We start from the raw sequence: 23,461 nt of genomic DNA, 5'->3' as shown, positions 1-23,461 counted from the left end.
AGGAATTGTTCAGTTATCAAAGGTTTAAGACTGCAATCCCAAATATTTTATAGATAGAGTTTGTTGTTTAGTAAGAAAACTCAACTTGAGATGGCTTCAGCAGTAAAAAAAAAAGATTAAGCAGAAGCAGATTTGGTAAGAAATGAACATTGCTGTAGCAGAAGAATGAATAATCAGAAGAAGAGCTGGGCATTCCACAGCAATGTCTGTGTCTGAAAAGGTGCTATTTCTATGGGGGGGGGGACCGCTGAGCTTCCGAATGAGGACCAGGGCTTCTGAGCTCTATGAGAATGCATGGGAGGAAAAACATATACCTGTGAGATCACCATACTCCAATTTGCCTTCCCAACTGCTTCGATCTGTGGAACTATTTCTGCAATAGATAAATAGAAGAAAAAGTACCTGCAGAAATACTGTAAAGTTTATGAATGTTAAAATGATGTTGGATACAAAAATAATATGGCATCAGTGATATAGGTTCAAAAAAATATGCAAGAATGTAATAGAAAAAAGGTGAAGGACTAAAGTTATATTATGTCAAAAGTAAATAATATGTTAAAGGTGTTTAAATGCAATGGAGGAAAGGTTGGAGACATAATAGAATGATTTTAATAATTAGAAACGAGTTTGAAACAAGGTAAGGATTTGCTGTATATGATTGGGTAAAGAAGAACACAAAAAAGGGAGGCGTGAGGAAGTCAAGAAAGGAAGTTTCTCTAAGTATAAATTTAAAAGCTGGAATTTTTATTTCTAACTTTTTTATGTGTATTTGTGATTGTTTTTGTTTATTTTTATTTTTGTGGTTGTCATGTTTTTTCTTTTTTGTAAAAGCAAATAAATATTTTATTTTTTAAAAAAAGGAAACTGGCAAAAAAAAAAAAAGAAGAAGAAAAAGTAGCCCATAGGGAAACTTGGAAACTTTTGGGTTCTCGGAGCCAAGGCAATCCAACTTTGCATGCCAAGTGGGCCACAAGAATTCTTGGACACGGAACTTGCGAGCTCTACACTGCATTGTCACGCAGGAGGAGGCAGAGAGCAAGGCCAAAATTTGACGCCCTTGCGCTGCTTTCCCCAAACCAGCTAAGCGAGGTGCCAGGCTTAGGGGAGGAGAGCAAATTTCTTACACTTGATTGTAAAAAAAAACCCCTCAAAGTGGTTTACAAAAATAAGATACCTGCTGCTTGTGCATGGATGATACACATTTGGCCCAATGAGGATGATTGGCTCTCAGTAAGAAACAAGTAGGAGCAAAGGAAGTTGCCTTAAACGGAGTCAAGGTTGGTCCACCTCGTACCATTGACACTGTGTGGCTGTGGCTCTCCAGGGTTTCAGAGGGTGGCCGTCTTGTCCCTCCTGGCCCCCCCCCCCCAATGCTCAGGGTTGAAACAGGGGCCTTTTGTGGGCAAAGGTGATGCTCCAACGCCAGGCTATGGTTAATAGTAATAATAATGGGATTTCTTAACCACCATATGGTCACAAGGCAGGTTACAGCAAGATCAAAATATCAGAACAATTTAAGGGGCCATTGGTTTCCCCTCCTCCTTGAACAATCTCCCTCCAAGCAGGGGATTAGAAGAACAATCGGTGCCTAACTTTTCATTATTTATCCCTTCCCTTGCCTGACTTTAAAGAAAATAAAAAAGTCCTTAATGCTGAATAAACTTGGGGTACTTTAAAAAGAACAGCATAAGAGCATGATAAGCAGAGTCTTCTGGATCGGGCCCCACCTGCTCTTCTTAACCATGGCCAACCAGGCGCCCACGATGGGAAGCCCACCACCAGGAGCTGAGCACATGGGCCGCCCTCTCCCCTCCAGTGGCTTCTGGGAAGCAGAGGGTTGCCCTTTTGCCAAGTAGCGCTCCCTAGCCTTCTCCTCCGTGACCTTGTCTGATCTTTTCACGCCGCCACCGCACACCTCCAGTGGCAGCGAGTTCCATAGACTCTGCAGGATGAAGAAGTTTCCTTTCTCCGGCTTTCCTCGAACTTGGATAACCCCCTGGTGTTGCTGGACTACAACTCCCATCATCCCTAGCCACCAGGACCAGTGCCAGGGATGATGGGGGGGTGGCCGTAGCCCAACACCACCTGGGGGCACCCAAATTCAAGATCAGAGCCGGGCGCGCCCCAGATCTAATCGGATTCTGTCCTGGCACGGATCCTCCCCTCCGTGGGCGTGGAAGCGCGCGCGCCCTCCCCTCCGAGACTTGCAAGCGCAGCCTCCGCGCGACAAGGGACAAGCGACGCGCCTCTCCGCCCGCCGAGGGGCGCTTCTTGCGCGGATCCCCTCGTGGGTCGGAGCCGGGCTCCATCTAGGCATCTGCGCCCTCGGAGGGAGAGGCGGCTAAAAGCGCGCGGGCGCTGCGCCCGTGGAACTGCTCAGGGCTGCGGTTACGCAACCAGCCGTTCGGGTTTTTCCAGGAAAAGCCGCAAAGATAGCCTCTGGGCATACGCAGAGCGCCTTTCCCTTCGCTCCTCCTGGAAGCCATCTCCGACGCCGCCATCTCCTGTCCTTCCGTCTAGCACGCGTTATAGGTTTATTTGGAAGATTTTATTGAAGGTTGGCAACGGTAGAGGACTCGGGGAAAGCCCAAATAGACGCCGTGTCCCGGGGAGAGGGAGTCCTGGGCGTCCCTGTTGGTGGTACAGAAGATTTTCAAAAAACAGCAAACAGCACAGAATTCTCCAGGGTCCTCCCAGGCGTTGGCAGCGCATCACCGTAAGTGGAAAGAGGCGTCACTTTTTCCCCCAGAACCCCTCCAGAGTACTATACTGCATTTCTATGCTGGCCATTTCCTCAATTAGTTTTATTTATTTACTGCGTTTCTATCCCGCCTTTCTCTCCGAGGAGCTCCATGTGCTGTGTTTGGTTTCCTCCCTCTTTGCTTAATGCCCAGACTGGGAGGCAGCCAGCGGCAGTGGCGTAGCGTGGGGGGTGCAGGGGGGGCCGGCCGCACCGGGCGCAACATCTGGGGGTTAGGGTTAGGGGGCGCAAATCCACGGGTTAAAGGTAAAGGTAAAGGTACCCCTGCCCGTACGGGCCAGTCTTGACAGACTCTGGGGTTGTGCACCCATCTCACTTAAGAGGCCAGGGGCCAGCGCTGTCCGGAGACACTTCCGGGTCACGTGGCCAGCGTGACATCGCTGCTCTGGCGAGCCAGAGCCGCACACGGAAACGCCGTTTACCTTCCCGCTGGTAAGCGGTCCCTATTTATCTACTTGCACCCGGAGGTGCTTTCGAACTGCTAGGTTGGCAGGCGCTGGGACCGAGCAGCGGGAGCGCACCCCGCCGCAGGGATTCGAACCGCCGACCTTTCGATCGGCAAGTCCTAGGCGCTGAGGCTTTAACCCACAGCGCCACCTGGCCATTTCCTCAATTAGTTTTATTTATTTACTGCGTTTCTATCCCGCCTTTCTCTCCGAGGAGCTCCATGTGCTGTGTTTGGTTTCCTCCCTCTTTGCTTAATGCCCAGACTGGGAGGCAGCCAGCGGCAGTGGCGTAGCGTGGGGGGTGCAGGGGGGCCCGGCCACACCGGGCGCAACATCTGGGGGTTAGGGTTAGGGGGCGCAAATCCACGGGTTAGGGGGCACAAATTACTTGCCTTGCCCCGGGTGCTGACAACCCACGCTACGCCACTTGTCAGCGGCCCCAGGTGAGATTGATGATGATGATGATAATAATAATAATAATTTATTATTTATACCCCGCCCATCTGGCTGGGCTTCCCCAGCCACTCTGGGCAGCTTCCAAAAAAATATTAAAATACTGTAATACATCAAACATTAAAAGCTTCCCTAAACAGGGCTGAGTGGCCTCTTCCCAGACTCCCGTTTATCGCCTGTCATCTCTGCTAGACCTCCATTTCCAACCTCTGATTTCAGTCCTTTAATCAATGGTTTACTGTTGCTTCCCTTCTGCCACTTTAATCTCTGACTTCCTGTTTGCTTTTGTTTGCTTTTCGTTGTTTTATGACAGTATATTTTAATGGATGTTCGTTATTCTTCTCCCACCTTCACCCTTTTGGATCAGGGCCAGGGAACCTTTTCCAGCCCAGGGCCTTGCAGAGCCAGGCTAGGTAGATAATGTGCCCCCCCCTTTTTTTTACCCTGGGGATAAGTCTTATAAATAAGTAAGCATATAAATAATTTTCACAAAAGTTATGCTGACAAATAATTTTATTTCAAGGCTTGAACCGTATCTGCATATAAAGACAAAATGGAAAATATAGATAAATATGCTGACCGAGGCCCCCTTTGGAATCAAGTGGCCCATATGGCCCCCGCTCCCTCTGTCTGGGGCCTGTGGGGGCCACATTCCCTTCTCAGCCTTTTTTTGGGGGGGGTGCATGCCGGTGGTGGGCGGGGCCAGAGGCAGAAGTGGGTGGAGCAACAGCTTTCCTTTTAGTTTGGTGCACTAGGGCAAGTCTCTACACATTCTAGGCAAGCAAGAGAATTGAAGGACACATTTCAGCCAGGTTAAAGCACCCCTGGAGGGTGCAAAGTGGGGCCAGTGAGGACTGTGGCCTGGGAAGAGTCCTGTGGGCCATACAGTGGTACCTCGGGTTACAGACGCTTCAGGTTACAGACGCTTCAGGTTAGACTCCGCTAACCCAGAAATAGTACCTCAGGTTAAGAACTTTGCTTCAGGATGAGAACAGAAATCGTGCAGCAACGGGAGGCCCCATTAGCTAAAGTGGTGCTTCAGGTTAAGAACAGTTTCAGGTTAAGAACAGACCTCTGGAACGAATTAAGTACTTAACCAGAGGTAGCACTGTATACAGATACCCAGAGGGCTGCATTGGGACCCCAGGTGTGAGGCTCTCCACCCTTCTCTTTAAGAAACATTTTTAAAACTCACCTTTTCCCTCTTTCTCCTTCAGCTGTGTTTCCTATCTCAGCTCCTCCACGTCTTTAGCATGCCGGAAGGTCCAGAATTGTTTCTAAACAGCCGGTACATCAATGAGGAGTGCGGGGGTCTCATTTTCTCAGGTAAAGTGGAGAAGTCGGAAGTGAGCAAGAATCCAGAGGTGCCCTTTGAGAGCGACAGGTACCTGATCTCGGCCGTGTCGAGGGGCAAGGAGCTGAAGCTCACCCTCACGCCGCTCAAACAGGAGGGCCCCGCTCCGTCCAAAAGGCGGATCTCTGCAGCCCGAGGCAAGCAGGTAGCTCAAGAGCCAATGGATATCATCTTCCGTTTTGGTATGTCTGGCAACTTCAAATTTGTCCCCGTGTCCGAGATGCCAAAGCATGCGCACCTGCGCTTCTACACCCGAGGAAGCCCGCCCCGCGCCCTCTGCTTCGTGGACTTCCGTAGATTTGGCCGATGGGAGGTGAGCGGTTCCTGGCAGGTGGACCGAGGGCCCTGTGTGATACTGGAGTATGAGAAGTTCAGGTGAGCATTGCCTATACCGGCTGCCCCAAGGCGCTTGGCCACCTGAGGTAAAGGTAAAGGGACCCCTGACTATTAGGTCCAGTCGTGGCCGACTCTGGGGTTGCAGCGCTCATCTCGCTTTATTGGCCGAGGGAGCCAGCGTACAGCTTCCGGGTCATGTGGCCAGCATGACTAAGCTGCTTCTGGAGAACCAGAGCAGTGCATGGAAACGCCATTTCCCTTCCTGCCAGAGCGGTACCTATTTATCTACTTGCACATTGACATGCTTTCGAACTGCTAGGTTGGCAGGAGCAGGGACCAAGCAATGGGAGCTCAGCCCGTCACAGGGATTTGAACCGCCGACCTTCTGATCGGCAAGTCCTAGGCTCTGTGGTTTAACCCACAGCGCCACCCGCGTCCCATTTTGCCGTCTGAGGCAGAGCAGCAAATAATGTCCCCTGCCCCCTCCAAGCAGCATAATATCTGGGGCTGGTAAAGTTGTTTTGGCCCCCCCCCCAATTTAGGTGAATTTCCCACCTCCTCTGCTGCCCCTTTCGTCACATCCACCCTCATTTATTTATTTATTTATTTTAAAAAAAATTGACTTAAGAAAATTATTGGTTGTTCGGTGGTAGAATTCTTGCCTGCCACCCTCATTCATTTATGAAAGCAACTGGCTTCCTCCTGACATCTTGGGAAAAGAAAAGACCCTTCAAAAATGGGAGATGGCCTTGTTCTGACTTTATTTATTTATACCCCACCTTTTCCCCAATAGGAACTCGAGGCGGCTTACAGATAAAATAGGAGCAGCTGAAAACATTGGGGGGGGGGAACCCATAGTTATAAAAAAACAACCCATTGAAGTACAATGGTGCCTCGCAAGACAAAATTAATTCGTTCCGCGAGTTTTTCCGTCTTGCGATTTTTTCGTCTTGCAAAGCATGGACTTTGGAAAAGCTTCAAAAATCACCAAAGTCTTCAAAAACCTCAAAAAAGGCTACCACACCGCGTGCTATGAGTTGCTCCTCGAAGTGAATGCACGGTTTTAAGAAAAAGGAAACAAGCTCGCAAGACAAAGGAAACAAACTTGCAAGACGTTTTTGTCTTGCGAAGCAAGCCCATAGGGAAATCCGTCTTGCGAAGCAACTCAAAAAACGAAAAACTCTTTCGTTTTGCGAGTTTTTCGTCTTACGAGGCGTTCGTCTTGCGAGGTACCACTGTAGTAATAGAATTAAAATATATTTGTATATAAAAGATCTCCATATCTCTAGGTGGGGACTGGATCAGATAGATTTGTTTTGATTGGTGTGGGAAACAGCAGGCTGTGACTGGTGATCTGCTGGGGAAATGCATGGCTCTAATTTAGCCCGCTTAGTTTCCAAAATGAGACTGTGTGAAGTACCACTTTGCCTATGTGGAAAACCGGCTTTACTTCATACGCTCCTCCGTGGGCCCACTGCTGCTGTCCCCATAGCTGTTATTCTGGCTCAGGGCCCCCCCCCGGTAAGCTTCATAGCTGATTGAGGATCTCCAACACTCTAACCACTCTAACCACTGCCATTTCGTTTCCAGCATGTGTTTGTGCAAAGCTTTAGACTCCTGTTAAGCCACGGGCTTGGGGAGCTTCACACCAAATGCAGCCCCCTCTTCACCTGGTCCTTGGGACTCTTGTCAAATCATGCCCTTCTCGCTTGGCTTCCCTTCTCAGCAACCTCTTTGAGACCTTTGGCCGGGCTGGAATGTGCCCTTGAACTGGGATAATGCCTCTTGCTTGCCAGGCCACTTTTGCTTCTTGCCCCCAACCCCCCCTTTTAACAAGCCCTCCTCTGTTCCAGGGAAAACGTGCTGAGGAACCTCTCGGACAAGGCTTTTGACAAGCCCATCTGTGAGGCTCTGCTAAACCAGAAGTTTTTCAATGGCGTTGGCAATTATCTCCGGGCTGAGATTCTCTACAGGTGAGCAGGTGTCTGACTCTCGCTTGTGCCCGGGGAGCAGAGTCTGCCAGGCTGGGAACATTCCTGCCCAGGTCGCTCTGGTCCTGGAAACCTGTAATCGTGGGCACAAGCGATGACTCCTCTTCTGTGGTGTCCTCCCCCCTGTGCAACTCCCTTCTCGTGAAGCTGCACATGACCTCTATGCTGCAAAATTGAAGCAGATATTCTTTTATGTATTTATTTATTTATGTATTTATTTATTTTTATTAAATATTTTCTTGTTTTACAGAAGTAAGTGTAATGTCTCTTGTATTTTTTCCATGTAACATTTTTACAAACCCGTTTCATTTGTTGAGACATTAGGGGGAGAGGGGGAAAAAAGGGGGTTGGAGGGAGGGAAGATGGGTGGGGGTGGGGTCGGGTGGAGATGTTTCTGTTATGCTTAAAGTATGTAGGGTTTGGTGTCAGCGTTGCTTGTGCTGTTCACTTGTGATCCTTTGGTGGTGAGAGAGGTTGGGGTTGGCCTAGGGTGTGGTTGTTTGTTTGTGATTGGCTGTGGTGATCTTTGTTTTCGTGTGTGAGTGGGGTGGGTGGGTGTTTTGGATCAGGTTAGCCATATTGGATTTGTATGCTGTTGGTGGGTTATTGTCATTGTCTTGTTGGGCTGTGTATGTGATAAAGGGGAGCCATACCGGGGTAAAGGCGTCTTCTTCTGTTTGTCCCCGTGTCAGTTTCAGTTTATTGGTTAATTTTTCTAGTAGGGCTGTTTCCCATACTATTTGGTACCATTGGTCCATGCTTACTCCTGACAGGTCTCTCCAGTGTCTGGTTATGGTGTTTCTGGCTGCTGAAAGTAGGTGGGTTATGAATTCTTTATGGTGTAAATGGGCATTGTTGTCTTGGAAGATGTTTAGTAGGGCCAATTTTGGGGTGATGTCTAATACTTGCTTAGTTATTTTACATATTTCTCATGTGGCTGTTGTCCAGAATAGTTGGATTTTGGAGCACTCCCACCACATGTGGAGGTATGTGCCTGTGGAGGTGCACCCTCTCCAGCATTCTGGTGAGGTTCCTGGGCGTATTAGCGCTAGTTTTCTTGGTGTTAGGTACCACCTGTAGGTGAGTTTCAGAGTGAGTTCTTTTCTTTTTGTTGATATGGATTTAAAGGGGGGTTTAGACCACATTCTGGTCCATTGAGTGGGGTTAATCTCATAGCCTATGTCATTCTCCCATTGTTTTTTGATTGTGTCTAGGGGGTTTGTGGGATTTTGGAGTAGTATTTTGTATATTGTGGATACCATCCCTTTTCTTTAACCATCAAGGCCTTTTAAGGAGCTGTCCTCAAAGGGAGAGTTTTTGAGTTCTGACATTGCTGTCGTGTCATGTTTTTCACTAGCCTTTTGAAAAGTGCTTTTTTGAAAAATTGCTGCAATTGGGGCTTACTTTAACGGTTGTTAATTACGTTGTGTTTGATATTGTGAGCTGTCTTGGGTGGGTTGTGCTCAGGTAGGTAGCGTATAATGCAAAATTTAACCTGTTTTTAGTTTATTAAGACTTTTCGCAAGTGTTAAATTGTTGTTAATTCTTATTGGTAACTTCATTGTTGTATTTTTTCTTGTAAACCGTTTCTGAGGCTTTTTAAAAATCAAATTTTATGAAATTTGCAGTGTGTCACTGAAATTTCACCATTCCAACTCTTTGGCAGTCATTTGAAATCATTCCTGTGGCCTCTTCCAGGTTGAAAATCCCTCCTTTTGAGAAGGCACGGACTGTTCTGGAGGACCTGAAGCCCCAGGAACAGGTGAGAGGATGCGAGGTGGATCCCGCTGGATCAGAGCACAGGTCCAGTCAGCGCCCTGTTTCCTGACTCCAGGCTTCCTATAAGCAAGGAGGAAGTTTTCTTGCTCTGTTGCTCAACCTTTCTCATCCCATCATGTGGAACAGGTCACTGCCCTTCTGCTTTAGGTCTTTGGGTGTCTCTGGACCACAGCTGCCATCGGTTCCAGCTGCCTCAGCCAATGGCTGGGGAATTGGGAGCTGCACCTCACAAAGGATGTTGTAGAGTTGGGTAAGATTCAGAAAAGGGGGGCCAAAATGATCGGGGGGGTGGAGTGTCTCTCTTACGAAGGAAGGTCGCGACGTTCGGGACTTTTTAGTTTAGAGAAAAGGCAAGGAAGAGGCAACAAGATAAGACGTTTATAAAATTAAGCACAGCAGGGAGAAAATAATAATAATAATTACAGTGGTACCTCGCAAGACAAATGCCTCGCTAGAAGAAAAACGCGCAAGACGAAAGGGTTTTTCGTTTCTTGAGTTGCTTCGCAAGACGATTTTCCCTATGGGCTTGCTTCGCAAGACGAAAACGTTTGCTTCCTTTTTCTTAAAGCCGTTAATACCCAGGGAATCCGCGCTCCGCAAGACGAAAAAATCGCAAGACGAAGCAACTCGAGGAATGAATTAATTTCGTCTTGCGAGGCACCACTGTATTATTATTATTTATTATTATTTATACCCCGCCCCTGGGCGGCTTCCAACAGAATACTAAAATACAATAACCTATTAAACATTAAAAGCTTCCCCAACCAGGCTGCCTTCAGATGTCTTCTAAAAGTCTGGTAGTTATTTTTCTCTTTGACATCTGGTGGGAGGGCGATCCACAGGGCGGGTGCCACTACCGAGAAGGCCCTCTGCCTGGTTCCCTGTAACTTGGCTTCTCGCAGTGAGGGAACCACCAGAAGACCCTCGGAGCTGGACCTCAGTGTCTGGGCAGAATGATGGAGGTAGAGAAGCTCCTTCAGGTATACTGGACCGAGGCCGTTTAGGGCTTTAAAGGTCAGCACCAACACTTTGAATTGTGCTCAGAAACGTACTGGGAGCCAGTGTAGGTCTTTCAAGACCAGTGTTATATGGTCTCGGCGGCCGCTCCCAGTCACCAGTCTAGCTGCCGCATTCTGGATTAGTTGTAGTTTCTGGGTCACCTTCAAAGGTAGCCCCACGTAGAGCGCCTTGCAGTCAGTCATCCAAGCGAGAGATAACCAGAGCATGCACCACTCTGGCGAGACAGTCCCTGGGCAGGTAGGGTCTCAGCCTGCGTACCAGATGGAGCTGATATACAGCTGCCCTGGACACCTGTGCCTCCATGGACAGCTGTGAGTCCAGAATGACTGCAATGAGCAGAGAAAATTTTTTTCTCCCTTTCTTGTAACGCTAGAATTCATGGACATCCAATGAAGCTGATTTGGGACAGTTCATATAAAGTACTTTTTCACATGGTGCAAAGTTAAATTATGGAACTGTCTCCTAGACGGCTTTAAAAGAGGATTAGATAAAGAGAGAGCTATTGAAGGCTGCTGTTAATTCTGGATACCAGTGGCTGGAAGCCACAGGAGTGCGGGGAGAGGGCCTTTGAGTTCAGGTTCTGCTTGGTTCTGCTTGTGGGTTTGCCAGAGGCATCTGGCTGGCTGCAGTGAGAACAGGATCTAGCAGGCTGTGCATATGTTCCCACGCCCCTCCTCAGTGTGCATGCTTGCAGGGAGCCAACCTTTGTGTGCATATTGATACCACTTGGAATTGTGATCATGCAAGCCTCAAAACATTATGGAAACCTTTGCTGCATCTCTGCAGATATTTGCATGGACATGAGGGGGCAAAACTATCTGGCAAGCGCTGTGTGGGGCAAAGCTACTTTGAGAGTCACAGAGAGCCAGTGTGGTGTAGTGGTTAAGAGGAGTGGACTCGTAATCTGGGGAACCGGGTTTGCGTCTCCGCTCCTCCACATGCAGCTGCTGGGTGACCTTGGGCCAGTCACATTTCTCTGAAGCCTCTCAGCCCCATTCACCTCACAGAGTGTTTCTTGTAGGGGAGGAAGGGAAAGGAGAATGTTAGCTGCTTTGAGACTCCTTCGGGTAGTGATAAAGCGGGATATCAAATCCAAACTCCTCTTCTTCTTCTACTTAGTGTAGCCTCACTCACGCATTCAGCTTACTCACAAGAATAGCTTCTTTCTTTCTTATTTATTTATTTATTTATTTATTTATTTAGAGCGAGCCACTTGTGCCAGGCTCCTCAGTCAAAAAGGCTCCCAGAGCAGCTTACAATCTAAAACACACACACAAGGGAAAAGGAACAGGGAGGGAAGAGGAAAATCAAAACCCAAACTCAGGCACCAATTTCTAAACAGTACAGTCATACCTCATGTTACGTTTGCTTCATGTTACGTTCTTTCAGGTTATGTCCCACGGCGACCCGGAAGTACCGGAAAGGGTTACTTCCGGGTTTCGCCGCTCACGCATGCGCAGATACGGCACTTCAGGTTGCGCTTTTTTCATGTTGCGAACGGGCCTCCAGAACAGATCCCGTTCGCAACCAGAGGTACCACTGTAGTTCGTCTCATGAGCGACTGGCACAGTTCAGGGGCAGGAGGTGCCCAATGGAGCTGGGCCTCCAGCAAAGCTGATGACATGAGCCTTCTGCTTCCTGTCTGCCCTGCTGAGACCACCTGGTGGGATGCCTGGCTCCAGGGGAGAGCTATGGGGAGAGGAAGCCTGATGGCGTCAATGGAGGGAGCCCTGCTTCCCAGCACTCCCACTGAGTTTTATTTTATTTATTTATTTTTAAATAATTTTTATTCATTTTTCAAACACATAATAGAGACAAAACACAAAACAAAAACATACAAAACATTTAAACAAGTATAACTTCATAATTGTATTTTCATACACCTTCTTTCCTTCGACTTCCCCATACCTCCCCATCCCTGCATCCTTGTTTTATGGTTCTTTAGCAACCCTTTGGTCAATTTATCTTGATTCCCTTTCATTAAATTTCCTTTACTTTTTTAATTACAGCTGTAATTCTCTGTTTCTTACCCCTTGACATCTTAGCATTCCTCAATTTTACAACAGTTTTTAAGATATATTTTAAATTTCTTCCAGTCCTCTTCCACTGTCTCCTTCCCCTGGTCACGGATTCTGCCCGTCATCTCAGCCAGTCCCATAAAGTCCATCACCTTTGTTTGCCATTCTTCCAGAGTAGGTAGTTCTTGCCTCTTCCAATACTTTGCCAGTAGAATTCTTGCTGCTGTGGTAGCATACATAAAGAAAATCCTATCCTTCTTTAACACCAATTGGCCAACCATGCCCAAGAGAAAAGCCTCTGGTTTCTTAGGAAAAGTCCACTTAAGGACTTTCTTAATTTCATTATAGATCATTTCCCAAAAAGCTTTAATCTTCGGGCAGGTCCACCAAAGGTTATAAAAAGTACCTTCAGTCTCATTACATTTCCAACATTTATTATTGGGCAGATGATAGATTTTTGCAAGCTTGACTGGGGTCATGTACCACCTGTAGATCATTTTCATTATGTTTTCTTTTAAAGCATTACATGCAGTAAATTTAATACCGGTAGTCCATAACTGTTCCCAGTCAGCAAACATAATATCATGACCAATATCTTGTGCCCATTTAATCATAGCTGATTTCACCATCTCATCCTGTGTGTTCCATTTCAACAGCAAATTATACATTCTTGATACGTTCTTAGTATTGGGTTCTAACAATTCTGTTTCTAGTTTTGACCTCTCTTTCTGAAATGAGTTTTATTTTTTAGCACATTAGTCTTTGGGTGTATGTGTGAGAGAACCTGGAGGAATGATGAAGGCTGTATGGGAAGCACCTGAGTTGGGTCCTCTTTTGCTCAGCCTTCCTTGACTGCTGGCCTTCCCCTTGCAGGCACCTGGACTAACCTCTAGGAAAAAGGTGAAGCCGAAACAGGAGAACCCCGACCTACTGGAGCTCTGCCACCTGGTGCCCATGGAGGTTGTGAATCTGGGTAAGGACCAGGTTGAGGACAACCCAAAATGCTTCCCCTCCATATTCTGTATATCATTCAAGAGCTGCAAAAGTGTGTAGGTTTGAGGGGGGTGGATGGAGTGATGGGTGGATTTTTATTTCATAAAATTTATACACTGCTAGTTTTTTAAAAAGCATCTAAGTGGATTTGCAAAGTTGGAGTGAAATTCGAGGAGGGGTGGAGGCAAACCTTGCTACCCTTCAGCTTGTTGCTTCTCCTCCCAAGTAAATAGGCACAGTGGTACCTTGACTAAAGTCCAGTCTTTTATAAGTCCGTTTTGGATTAAGTCAAATTGCAACCCAGAAATGAGTGCTCCAGATGCAACACAGAGGTGATATTTGGAGGTTTTGTTTTTGCTATTTTTTTTGCATTTTGGTTTGTGTGGCTTTTTCGGTTTTTTGACTGTGACTTCGTTTTATGGGACTGACCTGTGACTGTGGCTTGTGACTTGGTTTTTGTGACTGTGAGGAACCCAGTTCAGCTACTGGTTGATTGTGGTGTGACTGCAGAAATGGATAAAAGCCCCCCATCCAAACAATAACTATCATCAGTGAAACGTAAGGGGGGGGGGAATGTTATATTTTTTCATCTACAATACTGTCTTATTTATTTTATAGTACAGTACATTGATTATTGCCTGCATTTTATGGATCAATGGTCTCGTTAGACAGTGAAATTTGTGTTAAATTGCTGTTTAAGGGGGTGTTTTTCATTGTCTAGAACGGATCAATCCATTTTCAATTACTTTCTATGGGAAAGCACACCTTGTTTTAAGTCTGCTTTGTTTTGAGACCACGCTACGGCGTAGCGTGGGTTGTCAGCACCCGGGGCAAGGCAAGTAATTTGCGCCCCCTAACCCGGCGCCCCCTAACCCGGGGACGCAGGTGGCGCTGTGGGTTAAAGCCTCAGCGCCTAGGACTTGCCGATCGAAAGGTCGGCGGTTCGAATCCCTGCGGCAGGGTGCGCTCCCACTGCTCGGTCCCAGCGCCTGCCAACCTAGCAGTTCGAAAGCACCTCCGGGTGCAAGTAGATAAATAGGGACCGCTTACCAGCGGGAAGGTAAACGGCGTTTCCGTGTGCGGCTCTGGCTCGCCAGAGCAGCGATGTCACGCTGGCCACGTGACCCGGAAGTGTCTCCGGACAGCGCTGGCCCCTGGCCTCTTAAGTGAGATGGGCGCACAACCCCAGAGTCTGTCAAGACTGCCCCGTACGGGCAGGGGTACCTTTACCTTTACCTTTAACCCGGGGCAAGGCAAGTTATTTGCGCCCCCTAACCCCTAACCTGCCGCCGCTGCCAGCTTCTTCTTGCTGCTGCCTGGGCTGGTCGGGTGTGGTTCTCTCCCGCGCTCAGCGCTGCACTGGGTGGCCGCTGCACTGTCCCTTCCCCAGATAGTCCCTCCCTCGCTCTCTCTCCGCTCCGCACCGCAACGCATGCCTGGCACCCTCCCCCTCCACAGTGGGCGGCAACCCGGCAGCTCGGATCGGATTTGCACAGCCAGCACTGCAGTGAAAGAGAGTGAGTGAGCCAGGTAGGGGCAGAGAGCTGCGAGTGCGAGCGCCCCCCAATGTTGCGCCCAGTGCGGCTGGCCCCCCCTGCACCCCCACGCTATGCCACTGCCACTGTACAGGGTTACCGTGTACAGCTTGATAGAGATGCATTCCTGCATTCACATTTCTCCTTGCCTTCTTCCCAATAGGTGGCAAAGGTTATGATCCCGTTAGGACGTCTGATTACACCATGTTCCAGGAGTGGACTCAGTGCTATTTCGTCCCAGGCATGCAGACCCTGCGTGATGCCAACGGCAGGACCGTCTGGTTCCAGGTAGGAGCCTGAGGGAAGGACACCAGTTGCTTTCCTGGGGGTCAGGTGCTGCAATGTGCTGGCCCCTCTTCCTTCAAGGTTGGAGAACATGTGGCCCTTTGTGAGCATTTCAAAATGTCATGGTCTGTAAATCTTGGCATCTGGAAGACAGCGTGAAATAACCTGTGGGTTAAACCACAGAGCCTAGGACTTGCCGATCAGAAGGTCGGCGGTTCAAATCCCTGCGCCGAGGTGAGCTCCCATTGCTCAGTCCCAGCTCCTGCCAACCTAGCAGTTCGAAAGCACATCAAAGTGCAAGTACAGTGATACCTCGGGTTACATACGCTTCAGGTTATATACACTTCAGGTTACAGACTCCGCTAACCCAGAAATAGCACCTGGGGTTAAGGACTTTGCTTCAGGATGAGAACAGAAATCATGCTCCGGCGGTGCGGCAGCCGCGGGAGGCCCCATTAGCTAAAGTGGTGCTTCAGGTTAAGAACAGTTTCAGGTTAAGAATGGACCTCCAGAACGAATTAAGTACTTAACCTGAGGTACCACTGTAGATAAATAGGTACTGCTCTGGCGGGAAGGTAAACAGCGTTTCCATGCGCTGCTCTTGTTCGCCAGAAGCGGCTTAGTCATGCTGGCCACATGACCTGGAAGCTGTACGCCGGCTCCCTCGGCCAATAAAGCGAGATGAGCACCGCAACCCCAGAGTCGGTCTTGACTGGACCTAATCGTCAGGGGTCCCTTTACCTTTACCTAGTTGTTTGTGTCTTATGTTCCCAGCACCAAAACTCAAGATGAGGTTTTTGTTTTTAGTACTGATTACATTCTGGGCCATCTTCTTCCCCTGCAGGGCAGTCCTGGATCAATGGCCCCAAAAGGTGAGTATCGGGGGCTCCTTGGATCGCCTGTCAGTGATTTCTCCTGGATACCAATACATTGGGTTGCGAAGGGAGCAAATCGTTTTTGATCCAGCCTCTCACACGGCTTGTTAAGTAAAGATTTAGGCTTTTAAACAGGGAGACTCTTTGCTCTTCCTTGAGAAAGTCTTTCAGCTTAATATACCCTGATGTGCCTCCAAAACAAGGCCAATTTCTGCAGCGCTTGATTGGGAGATGTAGGTTGCTTGCTCAAAGGCAAAAGGTGGGAGGTTGTGGAGGTGCTACTCAGAGTAGACACATTGCTGTTAATATTTATTTGTTGTATTGATATCCCACCTTCTCCATGCAGCTCAAGGTGACTTACATGGCTCCCCCCCCCCATCTAAGTTAATCCCTACAATCCATGTCATCTTATACTGCCCATTATATCGAGACTCAAGAAAAGAGCTGATCGAGCCGATTTTAAGGAAAATACCTCGTAGTACAGACGACACCTATATCAGACACCTCTTAGCTGACAAAGAGACCGAAATCAACAGGCCTGTGGCAAAGTACTGTTACATTGCAACAAGAGTAAGACGAGCAATGATGTCAGCAACGGAGTTTAAATTGTAAACATCGAAGGAATGATAATAAACAGTAGTGACATTTGAATTGAATTTTAAAACCTTAAAAGCCGAAACTTGGTCATAAATATAAGCACCAATTCTGTGAATTGGCTATATTTTTACTGTTATTTGTAGCTCAATACTACTTATAATGTCATATTTTTATAAACTGTTTTCTGGTCATTGACCGTATTAAAGATATTTGACTCCAGCTTAGGCTGGAAATGAATGACTAGCCCAACGAGTGAGTTTCATGACAAAGTGGTGGATTCGAAATCAGGTCTCCCAAGCCCTAGTGTGACCCTCTAACCAACTACACCACCACTGGTGTAACATAGGCATGACTAACATAGAGCTGTTAGTTTTTATGGGTATACTCTTTACTTAGTTGACTACAAACTCCAAACTGCACTGAGGATCTTTAAAAAGTCAGTCCTTTATTAGGCATAGCAAACCACACATTATCAAACAAACACCGTATACAAATTGTGCAAAATACGAATTCAGCATAACAAGGTTTGTCACAGTCAGATCTTTAACTCCAGAGAAAATCAATTTGCATAAATAATACAATATAACACTACCACATCACCTGTCAATTAAGAACTACCAAATCTCTTTATAATGGCCAGCGCTCTACATGGACAGCACTCAAAAATTCAGCCACTATTAAAGTAATTTGATCATTCCTGTCCGAGAGCAGGTCCTGAACCATTGGTGGCATAGAATTGAGCCTGTTAAGTTGTAAGGCCTCTAATAATTGTCTTCTGGCATAAATGCCAAAATCACAAGAAAAGAAAATATGCTCCAAAGTATCAGGTTCCTGTTTTCTACATTTGCAGAGACGCTCTGCTTCTGGGAGAGCTAAATATCTTCCCACTGAGGATCTTTGGAAGAACCATAGCTGAGTTGCAGAGCCCTTAATTTGAATGCAGATGGTCACGGGTTCCATCCCAGGTCTCTCTAGGTAGAAGGATCAGATATGCATAGAATCACCTCTGTGCTTAAGACACCAGAGAGCCAGTCGGACAAATGAGGCCAGCTTCCTCTTCTCTTCTATGATTTTGGACACAACAGAGACATTTTAAGTTATTGCTGGCAAAACTGGGGCTGGAGCTTTCATTTTGTTTTGCAGGAGGAAAGCCACGCAAGAGACAGTTGAAAGTAAAACCCGATCCTGATACCTCAAGCTCCAAGGTAAGGCAGCTCTTTTTAAAAAAATATATATATAATTTTTAAATTTATTTTCCAATATCGTTTCAATAACAGCCTCATTATAACAATGCCAAATTTATCCAATTAAAACAATTATTAAAACCAGTTATTTATGTACTGAATTATACGATTCAGTTAAAGTGACTTCTTCACATGCTAGTTTTGATGGGTTCCTCTTTGCTTTTTAAAAAATTTTCTGCGTCCCAAAATCTTAATAATTTCAATTACATTCCCTTCAAGATAGTAACCCCTTATACAACAACTACAATCTTTTGGTTTCAGTTGGTGTTAATATATTAAGTAACATAAAGTTTCAAGTGAGGTACTCAGTCTGTAATCATTGTTCTTACCTGTGTGTAGTAATTTTCCCATGATATTGTCCCAACCATATATAATGTTGTGTCCTTCAATCTTCCAACTGTTGATATTTCCCATCATGACTCGGGGGAAGCAGTTGTCTCACAGTTTTCCAAAAGCCTCTGTGTCACTTTGTCCTGTGATTCAGGAGCTTGTTGGAAACCCCTCTCTTCTAACAAATGAACCGTCCTCGCCATTTTTTTTTTCAGCCTAGGGAGAGCGCTCTGATTCCAAACTGCAAATGATTAATAGGAAAACCTCTGACCTTGCAGCTGGCAGACTCCTTTCCTCCTTTCAGCTGAAAAAAATATAGTCCGTTATCTTTCCAGTTAGATTACATTCCAAATTGTCGCAGTTTAGTTTGCATTCCTTTGAAAATAGCAGAGCGTGGCGGTGGTTTCATTCTGTATTCCAACATAGTCCTTCCCCCTCTTTCTCTTTCCATTCCATTCTTCTCACACATGCAGTTCCAGTTTGATGTTAAATTTCATGTTATTAATCCAGTTTCTCCCAAACTCACTTTTTATAGTGCCTTTGCCTGCCCTCGCATTCCATAGGGAAGCAAGAGAGGAATTCAAAGAATGAGTTTCCCCCATTGTTCTTTGTTTATCTCCGTCTGTCTCTGTGATTCCTGCATTGTGGGGTTTGAGACCTTCCACCCCTACAGTTCCATTATTCTATCTCACAGGTGCACACTTGAATTGCGGAGGTGAAATTCAGCTCTGTTTTCTCTCTCCTAGGTCACAAAACTGGAGACTGTGGCCAGTATTCCTCAGAAAGATGTTGTGGAAACAAGGAAGTCTGGAAGGAAGAAAGGGAAGAGAATTGTCCCCCAAACAGAGGACCACACTATGCTTAAGGAAGCCAAGGTACCAAACACCAGAACTCGGAGTAAGGTTTCTGCCTTGCAGCAATCTCCAGCACCAGATAACACAGTGGCTGAATCCCAGAAGAGGCGAACATCAACCCGGAAAACCAGGGGTAAGAAGAGATGTGATCTGGCTTCAGAGTCCCTTAGGTGGCTTTATAGAGCAAAGAGACTCAACCACAGCAGGGATGGGGAACCTGCGGCATAGTTACCAAAGTGGGGGGTACCATCTGTTGTGGCCTTCCCAAAGCAAAGGAAGGATTGGACTCTGATTAATAACAAACAGAGGCTTGACCCGCAAGACTCTGGGAGGGGTCTGTATAATAATCTCTCTCTCTCCACCCTCTGGCCCAGGTCGTTTTATTCACAAAAGAACTTTTTTACACAGTGTTCGTAAGAACCAGTCAGATTTCCTCTGAGCATTTAAAAAAAAACCACACGTGGGACAAAGTCAGATCAGAAGAAATCCTTTTAACTACAAAGAAACTATTTCCTACTTGAGCATGCATAGTAGTCCAGAGTAAATAAAATAGGAAGCAATGCTTTTAGGAAACCCGGAGGTAATAAACAGCAGTAAACAGTATTTACCAACTCCTTGTGAACTCTCTTCCTGAACTCTCTTCCTGGCCCTAAGATTAACAAACCTAACAATTGCTCCATCAAAGAAGCTACCTATCATCTTTTATGGCTCAGGATGCCTGATGAAGCAACTGGCCTGTGTTAAGAATGCTGATACGTGCCTGTCAGGCAGAGAAATAAGACCAATGCAGAGGCATGTGGGATGTGATCAGAAATTATTGTCAGTGAATTAAACCCAGTCAATGCAATGCATTCATCGCGGACACAATGGCTTGATGCATATTTTATAATTCCTCATAGTAATCCCATCTGATCACTACACTCTGGATATTTGCACTCCTACAATCTGTGGGGGGCACTAAAACGAAAGAGGTGGAAGGGGGGCACAGAAGGTGGGAATGATTATTGGATTTTGAAAAGCTGATATCACTGGATCAAATTCATCAATTTTGCTGAATTAAATAATTTATATTGGATTTTTGTGCAACTAATTGTTACCAAGCTGAATTGTACTGTGTTAACATCTTCCTTAGTAGGTTGGGCAAACCCCTCTTCTGAATAATGCTTTTTATAGGGTGGGGTGCAGTACTGGGATGGTTCTATGGAACTGGGTGGGCGGGTGGGGTATAGCCCCCCAAAGGTTTGGTAACCACTGGCCTAGACCTTGCTGGATGCCAGCAACCATCATTCCCGACCATTTGCAATGCCTGATGGGAACTGGGCAGCGCAGAGTTGGAACTATGGAACTCACTCCCACAGGAGGCAGTGATGGGCACTGACCTAGATGGCGGCTTTAAAAGAGGATTGGACAAATTCATAGAGGAGAATTTGTGCGTGATGGCTCAGCCCTGCCTCCAGAGGCAGATGGCTCCTGTGCTCTACTTGTGGGTTTCCCATTGGGACTTCTGGTTGGCCACTGTGAGACCAGGATACTGGACTAGGTGGGCCATTGGCATGATCCAGCAGGGGGGTTCTTAAGTTTGTATGGGACTGCAGGTTCCCACTCCCTGAACGCCCACATGTCTGGCCTGCAAGCCTTCTAACTAACTGCTATTCCTTTTCAGGTGCTGCTGCTGTTTCCACAAGACCCAGGCAGGTAAAGGCACAGTAACATTCCTGATGCAGAACGGCCTCTTCCCCTTCTGAACCATGTGCTGCTGAGGCAAAAGGGGGTATAAACTCCTGGACGATGCTCACATAGCTGCCTTATGTTGGTTTCTGGAACCTGGCCTGGCAGCAGGCAACACACTGGGAATTGTCTGCTTTGTCACTTATGTGCTTTTTGAAGTCCTGCTAGGAACATATAGCAGAGCTACTATGAGGCCTTTTATACACTGATTTGCTTTCTGAAATGCCGCTGTAGATTCAGGCCACGGTCTCAGCCCAGATTCCAAACAGCGACTAGGCTTCGCATATGCCACCGCTGAAGGAGATCTTTCTGCTCTGGGTGTCGAGAGGGTTCTCTTGATACAATGGAACCTCTATTTGCGAACATAATCCATTCCGGAGGTCCATCTGGAGTTCGAAACAGGTCGCTGGGAGAGGCGCTGTTATGCGCAGGCGGCAATTCCCCGCTTCTGTGCATGCACGAACAGCGATTGTCGCTTCTGCGCATGCACAAACAGCGATTGTCGCTTCTGCGCATGCACGAATGGTGATTGCTGCTCCTCCGCATGTGCGAACGGCTATTGCTGCTCCTGCACGAACGGTGGCAAACCCACTGGATACTTCTGGGTTTGCCGCTCCTGCGCATGCCTGAACAGCAGCAAACCCGCTGGTTACTTCCGGGTTTGCCACGGTCACGACTTGGAACGATCGTGAGAAGAGGTGGTGGTATATTCACAACAGAGGAATGACATAGCTCAGCCTCCTCCAATCTGGGAGCTGTTTCAGGGGCTTCTGGTAGGGGAAATCTACCGCAACTCACCAGCAGATAGTTTTCGCTTGGTTTTGGGTATAATTGCACTGTTGTATAATCCGCAAGAAGAATCCACAAGCTGATGGCATTACCTCCAGCTCCTCCAAAGACCTGGACTCTTGGCGCTGCAATTTTAGGTGAAATGAGTCTTGCCCTGTTGCTTCCTGAAAAGAGATGTCAGAGGTTCTACCTTCTGAACAGAGCGAGGGCCCATTATACACCTGTGCATTTAAGGTGCAGGTTGTTCAATGTAACTAGCAGGGGACTGCAGCGAGAATGAAGTTTAAGCTGTTCCAGTTTCCCCCAGAGCAAATGGCACCTTCATACTATTTGCATTAAAAACACCACTGACACATTTAACATCATGTCTAGATTGGCCTTTGGATCAGGAGCACAAGAGCAGAGCTCAGCTGCTGAAACGGTCGCAGTATTTCCTTCTCTGCCTTATTCTGACAGGAATATTCTCCGGGGCTCAAGAGCTACATGGATAATTCAGGCCAACACTTCAGCTGATCAGTAAGATATCCAGAGGTAGTTCTGTTCAGCAAGGAGTGTGATTTGATCCACTGATACATTACCTCCTAGATTTGAAAGAGACATGCATTTTAACAGTTACTCAGTCATACTTTCTACCCTTGGTGATTATATTCTTGGTGATTATATTTCTATCTCTCCTTTGATTATATTCTTACAGTGCTTTTTGGTGCAAATAAAGATTTTTTTTTCTAGAAATGATGGTGTTGTAGGGTGTGCTGCTATGACGAGACAATTGTCAAGAAAAAGTCCTACGTGCCCCACTCTGAGAGCCAGTGTGGTGTTGTAGTTAAGAGCGGTGGACTCGTAATCTGGTGAACTGGGTTCGCTTCCCCGCTCCTCCACATGCAGCTGCTGGGTGACCTTGGGCCAGTCACACTTCTCTGAAGTCTCTCAGCCCCACTCACCTCACAGAGTGTTTGTTGTGGGGGAGGAAGGGAAAGGAGAATGTTAGCCGCTTTGAGACTCCTTAGGGTAGTGATAAAACGGGATATCAAATCCAAACTCCTCCTCCTCCGCTCATTGATTCCAGCCCACAAGCTTTAAACATTGGGAGTTCCTGCTGGCAAGGCAGAGATGGTCTCCCACTGTGTGCAGATGGGTGATGGTTAAGTAAAGTCACCACCTGTGGGTGGGGGCAAGGACCGTCCTTCCAAGCCCCTTTGGAACAAGGGCTGGCAAGGACTGAGGTCACACCTCCCCATGTCAAAGAGAGCCCTACTACATGTTCCAAAAGGAATGACAAGAGGAGGCCTGAGCTGCCATGTAGATGTTAACCTGGAATGCAGAAGAGTATTTCAAGCAGTTATTCTGAAACTCCCTCCCCACCACAGCTATTTCTCTGCCTATAACCATAGCCCAGTCCTTCTTTCTGGGGATTCTCGAGGGTACACAGTACCAACAACTTTTTTTTCCTAGAAGAAAAGCGTTGCCGTATCCCCTTTAAAGTGGGACGTGGGTGGCGCTGTGGGTTGAACCACAGAGCCTAGGACTTGCCGATCAGAAGCTCGGCGGTTCGAATCCCCGCAACGGGGTGAGCTCCCATTGCTCGGTCCCTGCTCCTGCCAACCTAGCAGTTCAAAAGCACGTCAAAGTGCAAGTAGATAAATAGGTACCGCTCCAGCGGGAAGGTAAATGGCATTTCCGTGCGCTGCTCTGGTTCGCCAGAAGTGGCTTAGTCATGCTGGCCACATGACCTGGAAGCTGTACGCCGGCTCCCTCGGCCAATAAAGCGAGATGAGCGCAGCAACCCCAGAGTTGGTCACGACTGGGCCTAATGATCAGGGGTCCCTTTACCTTTACCCCCTTTAAAAAGGGGGTTTGAGCAGAAACAGCATGATTCACAGCAGATAAGCCAAAGCTTCCGACTTCCCAGTTGTTTATCAATAGTAACACAGAAGCTGCCCACTCTGCCACAAAGTCAATTAAGCTGTAAGAATCCCAGGTGTAGATTTCATAGAATGGTAGAACTGTAGAGTTGGAAGGGGATCCGAGTGTCATCTAGTCCAGCCCCCTGCAATGCTGGAATCACAGCTACAA

General features: G+C 47.1%; 1 protein-coding gene and 1 long non-coding RNA gene across 3 annotated transcripts in view; one reads left to right on the top strand and one right to left on the bottom strand.

The window, feature by feature from the left end:
* The window catches only part of LOC307224701, a 45,608-nt gene extending 31,596 nt beyond the window's left edge, over window positions 1-14,012 (bottom strand). The window contains exon 1 of the long non-coding RNA XR_013842701.1: window positions 13,949-14,012. This is a non-coding gene — a long non-coding RNA (uncharacterized lncRNA). The remainder of the gene's footprint in view (window positions 1-13,948) is intronic.
* NEIL1 (nei like DNA glycosylase 1) lies at window positions 2,201-22,120 on the top strand. Of its 2 annotated transcripts, none has more exons than XM_079991681.1 (10): window positions 2,201-2,716; window positions 4,878-5,389; window positions 7,204-7,323; window positions 9,040-9,103; window positions 13,032-13,131; window positions 14,850-14,974; window positions 15,816-15,843; window positions 17,587-17,648; window positions 18,764-19,032; window positions 19,841-19,946. In XM_079991681.1, the coding sequence occupies exons 2-10, from the start codon at window positions 4,914-4,916 to the stop codon at window positions 19,884-19,886; spliced, it is 1,290 nt and encodes a 429-aa protein (XP_079847807.1). In that variant the 5' UTR covers window positions 2,201-2,716; window positions 4,878-4,913; the 3' UTR covers window positions 19,887-19,946. The 2 variants fall into 2 exon arrangements, with proteins under 2 accessions (XP_079847807.1, XP_079847808.1); XM_079991682.1 differs by lacking the exon at window positions 19,841-19,946 and adding an exon at window positions 20,535-22,120 and having other exon boundaries at window positions 2,207-2,716; window positions 18,764-19,004.
* Window positions 22,121-23,461: the final 1,341 nt, after the last annotated feature.

The sequence above is a fragment of the Podarcis cretensis genome (assembly GCF_951804945.1).
Source record: "Podarcis cretensis genome assembly, chromosome: 9".
Taxonomy (NCBI): Eukaryota; Metazoa; Chordata; class Lepidosauria; order Squamata; family Lacertidae; genus Podarcis; species Podarcis cretensis.
The sequence above is the reverse complement of the archived record's forward strand: the minus strand, read 5'-3'. Positions and strand labels throughout refer to the sequence as shown.